The 12,460-nt window shown below is 39.9% G+C and overlaps 1 protein-coding gene across 9 annotated transcripts in view; it reads right to left on the bottom strand.

Moving 5' to 3' along the window:
• TMEM117 (transmembrane protein 117) overlaps positions 1–12,460 on the bottom strand; it is a 488,268-nt gene that overhangs the window by 366,957 nt on the left and 108,851 nt on the right. For all 9 annotated transcript variants that reach the window (XM_087855786.1, XM_087855785.1, XM_087855787.1 and 6 more), the window contains one exon: positions 10,559–10,691. In XM_087855786.1, coding sequence (XP_087711912.1) covers positions 10,559–10,691 — 133 coding nt within the window. The remainder of the gene's footprint in view (positions 1–10,558; positions 10,692–12,460) is intronic.

Genomic DNA, 12,460 nt, shown 5'->3' with positions numbered 1-12,460 from the left:
AAAGAAAAAAGAAAGAAGGAAAGAAAGAAAGTTAACCAGTTCCAATGTGATTCTCTCCTTGACGAAAACACAAGCAAGTCACTAATCTCTACCGTCAAAAAATGCATTAGGCTCCTGCCCTGACTCAAGAGTAAAAGAAGTTGTTGGGGCGCCTGGGTGGCACAGCGGTTAAGCGTCTTCCTTTGGCTCAGGGCATAATCCCAGCATTATGGGATCGAGCCCCACATCAGGCTCCTCCCTATGAGCCTGCTTCTTCCTCTCCCACTCCCTCTGCTTGTGTTCCCTCTCTCGCTGGCTGTCTCTATCTCTGTCGAATAAATAAATAAAATCTTTAAAAAAAAAAAAAAAAAAAGAAGTTGTGGACATTCCTGCCTGAGCGGCCAGAGCATGAACACAACTGTGTTACAAGTGAGGCTACCTCGATAGGGAACCATCTGAACGATGAAAGATTTCATTCACAGAATTCTGTTTACTGGTTTTCATCAAGCCCTCAAGGATAACGATGGGGTTAACAGGTTACAAAGAGGATGACTTGTCACAGAAGTGTCACTTTCTCAGCTCATGCTGGGTCTCTCTTATTAATTTATTAAATTAAACTATATAACTTATGATAAACCTTAAGCCTCAGGCTATCATATACATCAACTTTTCATGCCTGGAAAGTAATTATTTCCTACATGTTCACCACTGGGAGAAAGGAATTGAGATGGAAATTAAAGATGTTCATTATTATATAGTCTCTAGATAACGGATGTCACACACGTGCACACAGGTGTGACTGCCACGTCATGAATTCCCATATTATCCATAATGCCACCAAACGTTCCCTCTTTTCAAAAAAAAGTCAAACTTAGCAAATAATCATTTAGTAACTTAATATTATGTTTGATTTCCTCTTCTGAATCCTGATGAAATATATTCTCCCTCTGTATTAGCTTTTCGTTGATGAAAAATAAAATAAAGAACAGTTTATGTATATTCATAAAAATGCATTCATAGCATTTGAACTGGGTGTTGTGTGTTCCATATATTAATGTGACTCCATATTTAAGATTGTGTATTATGTATTATGGCATAGGAAATTAACATTTATTGAAGACCTAAATGCTAAGCATTTATTTGGGCATTTTGCATAAAATTGATAATAATCATCATAGTTGTATGATGATAATGTAATAAGATCACTGACATAAATCATTTCATTATATTGACCAAAGCACTTACTATTACTATTACAACAATTAATAATTATTGAGAGCTAAAGTCCTTGAGAAACCAAAATATACATTCTATTCTTATATAAGCAACTAACACTTAGTGGGAGCTCATTATATGGTGGGCACCATACCAACTGCTAAGCACATATTATCTTCTTTGATTGCCATGACAACCCTAAGGTAGTACTAATATCCCCATTTTACATCAATGGAAATGAGGTTCAGAAAGTGAAGTTTACCTAGGGTCACATAGCAAAAGATTGTCAGGACAAAAGTCAATGCTATTTCTACTACATCATTTTGCCATACATACAAAACAAAGCCAACAGCAACCAAGATTAAGGTTACTTTGTTTCTCTACCTTAGAAGCATACTTTTCCCCAAGATTAATAATAATGATAATGAGGCTGATAATAGTAAATCTAGTAATAACCCTATAACAACTCATATCTTAAAAACGAGAAACAGTCTAACTTCTCCAAGTTATTTTTGCAGTGAGTGGCTAAAATGGGGCTAAAATCCAGGTATTCTGATTCCTGGATCAGAATTTTTTTCCCCTGTAAGGAGCGGATAAGCTATTTAATGCAGGAGTTGAAATAAATTAACTAAAAACCATGATCACGGAACACACTTCTCCTAAGTGTGTCAAAACAATGTCGATTCTGGACAGATAATAATGTACTCCCACACAGTAATAAGAATGCAACATTGATTGTGTTTTTCATTAATGTTATAAAACTTCGTCAATTCAGACTATACTAACAGTAAACTTGTGATAACTTAAGTAGGCTGCACTATTTTACCTTTATACTGTCAAAACCAAGTAATGTGAAACCCATAGTATTAAAAGCAGCAAACAAAGAAGAGGAAACCAGAGAGGGAGACAAACCATAAGAGACTCTTTTTTTTTTTTCTTCTTATGTTAGTCACCATACCCTGGTTTTTGATGTAAAGTTCCATGATTCATTACTTGCGTATAACACCCAGCGCACCATGCAATACGTGCCCTCCTTACTACCCATCACCGGTCTATCCCATTCCCCCACCCCCCTCCCCTCTGAAGTCCTCAGTTTGCTTCTCAGAGTCCATAGTCTCTCATGCTTCATCCCCCCTTCCGATTCCCCCCCCTTTCTTTATCCCTTTCTTCCCCTACCGATCTTCCTAGTTCTTATGTTCCATAGATGAGAGAAACCATATGATAATTGTCTTTCTCTGCTTGACTTACTTCACTTAGCATTATCTCCTCCAGTGCCGTCCATGTTGCAGCAAATGTTGAGACTCTTAACCATAGGAAACAAACTGAGGGTTGCTGAAGGAAAGGGGGTTGGAGGGATGGGGTAACTGGTGGATGGACATTAAGAAGGATGTAATGAGCACTGGGTGTTGTATAAGACTGATGAATCACAGACCCATACCTCTGAAACCAATAATACATCATGTGTTAATTAATTGAATTAAAATAATTTTTAAAAAATAATAAAAGCAGCAACTGGGCCCTATTGCTATGTGGCTTCTGGCTGAATAATTCTCCCTCTCCTTTGCCCTGACCCTCCCCCTCCTACTCTCCTTCCCCAACCCTCCCTCCCCCTCTCTCACCAAACCTTCCTCCCTCCAGCCCCCCACTGTGTCAGCCCCCATGACCAGACTCAGCCATTCATTTCCAGCTTTTCTTCTCACCGGCCCATTCTCAGCAACCAGCTCGGCCCCTTACTCCCAGCCTTAGTAATTAATTGTGCTATTATTGTGAATTAATCGTACAAGCAAGTCAATATTTAGCCTAATTAAGAATGAAGCCAACAAATTATTTAAAGCACCACTCCAGCAGAATTTGCATTCAGTCTTGTATTAGCAGCCAATCAAGCTTTTCAGCTATTGACTCAAGTACTTGCAGGCTTCCTGAATATTTAGAGCCAAGCTTTCTCCGCACCCCAGCTTCTGAACCCTGCCCAGGGCCTCTGTCTTTACCCATCCCTCCCTATACGCTCATCCCTTGGGAAATAATATATCTCTTTTTTCATTTGCTACAATTTCAATGGATAATTTTAGACATCAATAATTGTGTTAGTTGAGGTCATACAAAAACTGTATAGTTTAACATTACTAAAGACTAATTGAATTTTTTCTTGCCATTTCCCAAAATAAATTTAGCACCTTTAAAATCAAAGAAACACACGCACAGACATCCGTTCCTCAGCGGGAAGCTACCAGCGTAAACAACGGTAGCAGGTCAACCAACTTTGTACTTGAAGAGCAGTAGCAAATGAAAATCATGGCTCTTAACAGAAAAAAACATGCACCAGGGCGGCTACTTCTAGATCAGTGGTGACTAAAAAGAGAGAGGGGAAAAAAAAAATTTTGAGTAAGGAATCTGAAAGCATTAGTGCAGGTTTTAAAAATAGCGAACTTAAGAAAGAAAAAAGTACTGCCTGGAGTGAAATTTCACCCTGAATTTTTCCATTAAAGTGTAACTCAGCTTTGGGAAAAATAATGGGCTGGAACCTGTACCCCTGGCAACAGAAACTGAAACTATAAATCAGAGTCTTTTCTGATACAACACGTGGACGCACAAATGGACCAGAGTAACAGTCATTCTTTACAAAATGAGGATGAGAGCATGGGGGGTGAGGTCTAGGGCAGCTGGGCACACACACCTCAAGTAACATTAGAGCCTGAGCCCTTTCATCCAGCCTGTGGACAAGTCTATGCCAGTCTCTGGCTTGTTTATTTTTCCTTTTCATCCTTGCTTGCTTTTGCTGCCCCCTCTGTACATAACAGCCATGCATTTTAGATTGGAGGGAAGTATCTATTTTATTTTTTAAAGATTTTTTTTATTTGAGAGAGAGAGGGAGAAAGCACAAGTGGGGGAGGTACAGAGAGGGAGAGAGAAAGAAGCAAACTTCCACTAAGCAGGGAGTCCAAGGGGAGTTTGATCCCAGGACCCTGGATCATGATCTGAGATGAAGGCAGGTGCTTAACCAACTGAACCACTCAGGTGCCCCATGGAAAGTGTCTATTTTATTTTATTATCATTTTTTAGAGACTTTATTTATTGTCAGAGAGAGAGAGAGAGAGCACAAGCAGGGGGAGCGTCAGGCAGAGGGAAAAGCAGACTCCACGCTGAGCAGGGATCTTGATGCAGGACTCAATCCCAGGACCCTGGGATCATGACCTGAGCCGAAGGCAGACACTTAACCAACTGAGCCACCCAGGCTTCCCTGGAAAGTGTCTATTTTATTTTTTTTAAAGATTTTTATTTATTTATTTGACAGAGGGAGATGGCCAGCGAGAGAGGGAAAACAAGCAGGGGGAGTGGGAGAGGAAGAAGCAGGCTCCCAGCAGAGAAGCCTGATGTGGGGCTCAATCCCAGAACTCTGGGATGATGCCCTGAGCCAAAGGCAGACGCTTAACGACTGAGCCACCCAGGCACCCCATGGAAAGTGTCTATTTTAAATATCCCCTCTTGTCACCTCCCCTAAGCTGATCACCCTTATAGCATACTCACTGAGTGTGTTCACCACACCCAGCCAGACATTTAATGAGTGCTCCACGTAAGTTCTTACTTAGTAAAACTGATCAGAAACAAAACAGAAGAGAGAGACAGTCTATTCCATTTTCATTACACCCATCACCTATTCATACCATCATTTTTTTCCAGGTTCTGAATATGAATACTAATACTTATTTTCTAAATTGTGAAACAATTTTTGTCTCTGCAACACCTAACACATATCGATGTATTACTTAATATTTGTAACACTTCTCTGGAAAAGGCTGTGTATTAGGAAAAATAAAACTTTCTTTATCACTAATGCTAGAAAACATCAGCTTCTTCATATCCTGCCCTAAACAGAATGTACTCTCTGGAAACTTATTCCAGTTGACAGAGGAAATTTTATGTTTGACAAGTGTCTAATTTCCTCCGTGCTAAATACAATATTTACCCTTGTAATACTGGAATAAGTCTATAAGCATACAGATATATGTGTGCATATACGTGTTTCTATATACTATTATTTAAACTTGTTTTAGAACATAAAAGGGTGCCAAGCACATCATAAGTGCTTATTATAGAGATCACTAGGTGAATTTCTTCAAAAAGTCCATTAACAATTAGGAAGGCAAATATTTCAACCCAAGTTTCAGAAATTCAAAAAGAGCAAGGTTCTTTTCAGAGAAAATCTGCCTAGGACAGGTTGAGGCAATCGTGCTGAAAACATGCCCTCTGCTGCCATCAAGTGGCTCTTTTCAGAATCTGTTTGTGAACATAACCAGAGCCTGCGTGCTTTGTTTTCTGACCACTTCATTCTGTATACATGATGCGTGTTATTCTTCGGGGAATTGAGATATTTGAGAAGGCCAGGCAAACCTTTCTTAAATTAGGTCTTTACACTATGAATACTGTGAAAATTCCATGACTAAGAAGTTCTTCGGAAAGATGATGTTGCAAAGGGTAAAAACCCTTCCTAGCCCTATATGACTTGCTCAGTTTCTGGTCAATAAAGACCTCACCATGGGCTCTGAAGCACATCTCTCTTTATTTCTGCCAACCGATTTCTAAATAGATTGGCCTTAAGATACCTAGTTGAGCCGGCAGGAAATTTTTAAAAACCTGGGGGTAGAGGGAGTCAGAATCATTTTTTTTTAAGATTTTATTTATTTGTCAGAGAGAGAGAGAGCACACAAGAGTCAGGCAGAGGGAGAAGCAGGCTCCCTGCTGAGCAAGGAGCCTGATGTGGGGCTTGATCCCAGGACCCCGGGATCATGACCTGAGCTGAAGGCAGATGCCGACTCAGCCACCCGACGTCCTAGAATCATTTTTAACCAAGGCAAGTCCCATCACTGTAGAAGAAAATGATTTCATGTTTCTCCCCTACTAACTAACGTCTCACTTTCTTGAGGCTTCAAGTCCTGTTCTTGGACAACGTGCGTACTGTGGGACTGTGATCACCACATAACCCTAATTTCAACTTATTCATTGCTTTGCCTCTTTTTCTTTGAGTGTCTTTGAGTGTCTCCCAAGAGATTGTTAATTAAACACCAGTTGAGTGAAAGGAAAAAGGTCAGTTACTACTTTAAAAACAACCCAAAACCGGGGTGCCTGGGTGGCTCAGTGGGTTAAGGGTCCAACTCCTGATTTTGGGTCAGGTCATCATCCCAGGATCGTGAAACTGAGACCCACGTTGGGGCTGCAGGAGCCTGGAGTCTCTCTCCCTCTCCCTCTGCCCTTCCCCCAACTCGCACACTCTCAAATCAATCAATCAATCAATAAGATCTTTAAAAAAAATTTTTTAAATAAATAAATAAAACCAACACAAAACCAAAATGCTGTGGCAGCAGCCCCTTTGGGATTCCAAGAAGGCAGCAACATGCCTCTTGGAGTATTGCTTCTTTTGACTACAAAATTCATTAATATGATTTTGGTTAAGAGAAAAAGTCCCAAATAAATCAAAGTGGACAAAAGGAGGGATGAGAGAGAACTGTACTGCTCTATAGTATGAACCAGATCTGGAAGTTTTCTGGAATTCTGGAATTCCAGAACTCTGGAAATTTTGGGGGGCTCCAGAGAGAAGCAGGAAACTGAAACTTAGAAAAGAGAATGGCTAGGGATTTGGGGAGGTTCTAAAATTCCAAGGAAGATGTATATTAAAACCATAAAACCATGCCTGTGGTTATGAATTCCCCAGAATTGCTTTTCTACCCAAAGCCCAGCCTGTGTCAGACAGAGCTCCCAGGTTCTGACTGTGCTGGCAGCTGTAAGTCTTCCAGTCCCTGCTTCTCTGCAGCACTTTGCAGAACCATTGAAGGTGGGGGGTCTGCTTCAGTTTCTCCCCTAAAATGAGCCCAAATCCTTATCTCTGGTCCTGGCATGAGAGTTCAACTCAAATCCCTAGGTCACTGCCTCTGAGCATCGCTACATAGGCTCACTGCCCTGATGTTCACATCCGGTTTCATTTTTTCCCTGTGGGGTTTTTCTGGACCTTTGGGTAAGCTCAGCTATGAAGAGCTATGCAGAATCTATCAGGCTACATTATATTTTCCATCATTTCTAAGGATTTTGTAGCAGGACAGCCTACCTAGATTGCCACCGTGTAAAATAAAGAACTTGCTTGTAAAATGACTCGATGTAAAACTCTACCAAGGATCAGAGCCTTCTCTGCAGCGGAATCCTGACCTCAAACACTTATGGGAAAGATGAATTTACGTTCATCTTGGTGATTTAAAACATAACAGAAGTTACAAAGATAGCATTTTGGTGGTGTATGGTGTAGAGGGGTATAAAGAGAATCAAAGGTGGGGAGACATTCCCCACAGTGGTAGGAAATATGGAGTGTCTGAGCCTTGGTCCCTTTCAGCCCAGCCAGCTAATTCACCTCTTTCCCTCTCCATCCGACTGCCTCTCAGCTTGGCTCCCCAGAAATGGCTAATGCCACAGAGCTAGCACATACTTCCGGGAACTCACTCCAGGCAGGAGCGGCCAACTTGACTCTCTTATCAAGTCAGGTCTGGCTAAAACTCTTGAAGTTCTGTCAGATAAACATAGGTTTTTGTTCTCTACAAAGAGGGATCAAAGGACTCTAGCTGAACCTAAATTTACAACCAATCCTAAAATTGGGGGGGGGGGGGGAGAAAAGCAAATCATGCTAAGGAATCCTCTTTGAAATCCTAAAGGAGCCAAGAACCGGGACACAATGGAATCCTCAATGCTGATCAAATTCATTGTAAAGAATCCAGGATTCCCCTCCACCACCAGCAATCCTCTGACATAAAACTAGTTAATCATGATATCCACATGCTTATTATTCTTTCCACAGCCTCTGACTCATCATTCCCTGCCTTACAAAGGATGAGGCAATCCCTCAGATAACACCATGTCTCCTAGAGAACCCCAAAAGCACAGTTGTATTCATTTTCCCTAACACATGATTTTCCTCCAAATTTACATTCCTACCTTAAAGTACTCACTAATTCAAATGGCATGTGTCGTTAAAGTTGGTAATATGTCTTTTATAAATGGTAATTTAATTTTTTTATTAGTAAAACTAAACCACTTGTCCCTCGTTTTAGATTTAAAAAAAAAAATTAAAAAGTGATCCCATTACAATGTCCTCTCAGAAAAAGATCCTTCTGAACAAGAATGAGGCATATGCATGAAGAGTTCAAGAGTCAGTAAGAATATGGAGTACTGTAGTTAGTCTGAAAATAAAAAAGAATCACTTTCAATTTTAGTTAAGACAGACACACATAAATTCTCTTATTTCCTGCATATACCTCCTACTTCTTTCAATTTTCAAACACAGTTTGAAAGATAAAAATACAAAGAAAGGCTAATAGACTTACAGTGATTGAGTATCAGAATCAATCAGCAATCAGCTCTGTGCCAGCCGGAGAGCAGGAGCGATTACCAGAATTCACTACTTAATCGCTCAACTCCTTGTTTAATGTCTAAAGTAGAGACTGAATTATAATGTAATTTTAGTCAAGTGGCAGAACACCTCTGGTCCTCAGTTTCCTGATCTGTAAAATGGAGATAATAAAAAATACCTCTTGTGCAGGGTCATTGTGAGGTTTAGCTGAGTACTGGTGCTGAGTGCTTAAGAACTGTTAGCCCTCTGTAAGATTGGTTTCATTATTAGCTCTTGAGTACTTTACAGTGTTCCATGGATTACCTATTACTGCATTTCATTTATTACTTTTAAATCTGCTTCTTTCCTCAAAATAAATAGCTTCCAGTTAGCACAGACCTCATTAGCTCCATAATAATAAAAAATAAAAAGAAATAAAAAAAGAATTAGAGAAGAAGTCAACTTCCAAGCAGAGCCTATACTTTATATACTATTTTGAGGTATTATTTTCAGCAAGTGTTTTAAAAATGTAAGTTTTTATGGGTCCCTTCCCCTTCTGGCCCCAGCGCTGAGGGCACAACACCTCTCTCACAGACTTCCGGTTGTGGTGGGTAATTCCAAGAGGACCGTTACCCATTCCATTAGTACAGGCACTGCACTAAAGCTGAGGCTTCTCCTGACTAGCCCGGGTTAGAGTCCATCGTAACTCCGTCATTTGAAAAGAGACCCAGTAAATGGCATTATTTGAAACCCAAGAAATAATCACAAACAGAGCATGTCAGTAACTTCTTTAAGCCTGAACATTTGATCTAAGTATCACGCACCTGAATTTACCCCTTTACTATTCATTTTCTTTAATGGTGGGGAAAAACAATAAAATTTTAATTGAGCTATCCCTCTCAGCAGTGAACAGTGCTGGCTAAAATCTATACATAACATCAAAACAATTGCACTCCAGGGGCACCTGGGTGGTACAGTGGTTAAGCGTCTGCCTTCGGCTCAGGGTGTGATCCCGGCGTTATGGGATCGAGCCCCACATCAGGCTCCTCTGCTGGGAGCCTGCTTCTTCCTCTCCCACTCCCCCTGCTTGTGTTCCCTCTCTCACTGGCTGTCTCTATCTCTGTCAAATAAGTAAATAAAATCTTTAAAAAAAAAAAAAAAAAAAAAACAATTGCACTCCAGAACCAGCCGACAATCTGCCCTAGCCTACATTTAGAAGAAAATGATATTACCTAGCTTTCCAATCTATTGGGGAGAATAGATGGAAACTTTCCTTAGGAACTATATCAGTACACAACAATATCTAAAGTGGCTTATTCTTGTCAGTAATCTAATTCTTCGTGTTATAAGCTAAGCCATTCTCCTCGCACTCTGTTGTGAAAACTTACTGAGAGAAAACCAAAATTTGGAAAAAGTTATAAAAAAAAATACAATCTCCTTGTTAGCACCTCTTCATGCCATGGTGATTTGATTAGTGATTTGGTAAGTATAGATCACAACCCTGGACTTAATACAGGGTGGCCCACTTTTAAAATGACCCATTTATAACAAAGGTCTCTCTGTTGGAACTGTCAAGAGAGTTAAAAAGAAAAGTGCCACCAGTATCAAACACTTTTATTTAACCAGGCAATTGCAGAGCAATGGAATTGCAAATCTGGAGACCTTCATCTTAGCCCAGTTTTACTAACTGTGAGATAAAGTCCATAAGATTTCCTGATTCTCATACTCTGACTATACTGAAATTATCACCTGCCCTCAAACTACTCCACAGAGAAGCCCTCAAGTACAAGGAACACAAGATAAGTATCACGGAACACTACAAGCTCCTTGGAGAAAAGACTCGAAACGTCTTCAGTAAGAAAAATGCACAGATCATCTTTATTTACAGTAGAATATTTGTGAAGAGTTAGGCTACTACGAACTAAAAAAATCCTCTTTGAATTTTTACGAGTTTCAAACATAACACTCACCACAGTAGAAAGGGGAAAGATAACCTACCCCATGTTCCCATCCATTAGAAGAATCGTGTTGTATATGTGAGAAAATATGAAGAGGAACAGAATTGTGCTGAAGAACATTGTCATCCATGACCCATGATCCTCTCGAAACATTTTTAACCGGAGCAACTGACCTGCAATATAAGATATTATTAGAAATCAGTGTCCATCATGACTCACAATTCACACAGTTTTGCTTTCTTTTACTCAGTCTCTCTTATCTCACTCTATTGTGAGGTCTTTGCCATAGAATTGCCTTATGGGTCAAACCACTCTATTAATGTCCTTTCTGGTCTTTTGTCAATAAATGATCACAGACGAAGTCCAAGACAGCCCCCATATCATCCTGGAGCAAATAATACCAACTTGAGGCTCTAGGATAGCTCAGAGATAGTTCATGATGCTGCCCTGAAACCAAGAGGGAATTAGAGCCCTGCCACCTGCTATTTTCTATTTCACTAATGTGTCTTTGTTTTCCTGTATACTGAAATTACTTCAGAAAAATGATAAAGACATTGCATAAGTTCCACACAATTCCCTTTTGCTTCCTTTGGCCCACTCCCAATACTGACCAGACAACAAAACCAAGGCAGATCCGACTGTTAAAGGTACATAAAAACGTAAAAGGGAAAATATAGTGTCTGCCATAAGATCCAGATGACATACCCTTACTCTCAGCTAAAACATCCACACCCGCATACAGGCCTACGCATGAGTGTGTGGTTGAAGGGATCAGGTGCGGGAGTGGGAGGGGGCAGCAAGTACGCGTGTTACCGAGCTTCGTGTGGCTCCCGGCAAAAGGGTATTTCCACCCTGATGCCTAAAATTCCATTTACACAGATAAATGCTAAGATAAGAAAGAACATTAAAATGCAAATATTTCAAGGACGGAAACATGTATAGATGAATACTAAAATAAACATTACTAATATCAGAATTAATGCAGAGGGGCGCCTGGGTGGCGCAGTTGTTAAGCATCTGCCTTCGGCTCAGGGCATGATCCCAGCGTCTGGGATCGAGCCCCACATCAGGCTCCTCTGCTAGAAGCCTGCTTCTTCCTATTCCACTCCCCCTGCTTGTGTGCCCTCTCTCGCTGGCTGTCTCTGTCAAATAAATAAATAAAATCTTTAAAAAAAAATTAACGCAGAAACATTTCTTGATTTACAGTAGAGAAGAAAAATGAGAGCATTACTATCCTGAAAGGTAAGAAAGATGACAAACTGTAGGAGTAAGAAACAAATGAATGTAGGTCACCCTGGCTTCTCCTAAGATCAACTTTGTCTAGTAGGCTTATTTCCATTCCTGAGAAAGTTATCTAAATAATGATAAGGGAGATGATACACATATATACACTACAATTAAAATAGAGTAGGCCTGAAATCTTGTAACAGAATTTCTCACTAGAGAAAATATTTCCTTTTTATTCATGATATGTCAAAGTTATGAAAAAGATATACATATTTCCATCTGGAAATTGTCTCTCTAGGGATAGAGAATAGCTTTCATGTAGGTTACTGAGGATAGAGAGAAATCTTTTAAGATTTAATTACTAAGTTTTTCTTGTACCTCACTTTTATTAAAATAGCACTTTAGGTTTCATTCGGAAACCAGAAACATTACCCTACCAAAACTTTAAATAGAGAGAAAAAAGGGAGATTTGGTTACATCATCTGGTTTCTTGGCCTGTGCAAGAGAAGCAAAGGGCAAATCTGAAAGTCAGGGGAAGAAAAACATGGAAAACTCTCTATTGAAGCAAACAATACTAGCAGAGCAAATTACAACTTCACAGAACTTGCTGATTAATTGAATCAATAGTTATAGAAAACCAGAGATCTGCAAGTCTCCACACAACACATTGTCAGGAATATGATACATAGATATTAAGCACAGAATGCTTGAGAGT

The sequence above is a fragment of the Ursus americanus genome, chromosome 25 (assembly GCF_024610735.1).
Source record: "Ursus americanus isolate L20-20 chromosome 25, mUrsAme1.1.p, whole genome shotgun sequence".
NCBI classification, from domain to species: Eukaryota; Metazoa; Chordata; class Mammalia; order Carnivora; family Ursidae; genus Ursus; species Ursus americanus.
The sequence above is the reverse complement of the archived record's forward strand: the minus strand, read 5'-3'. Positions and strand labels throughout refer to the sequence as shown.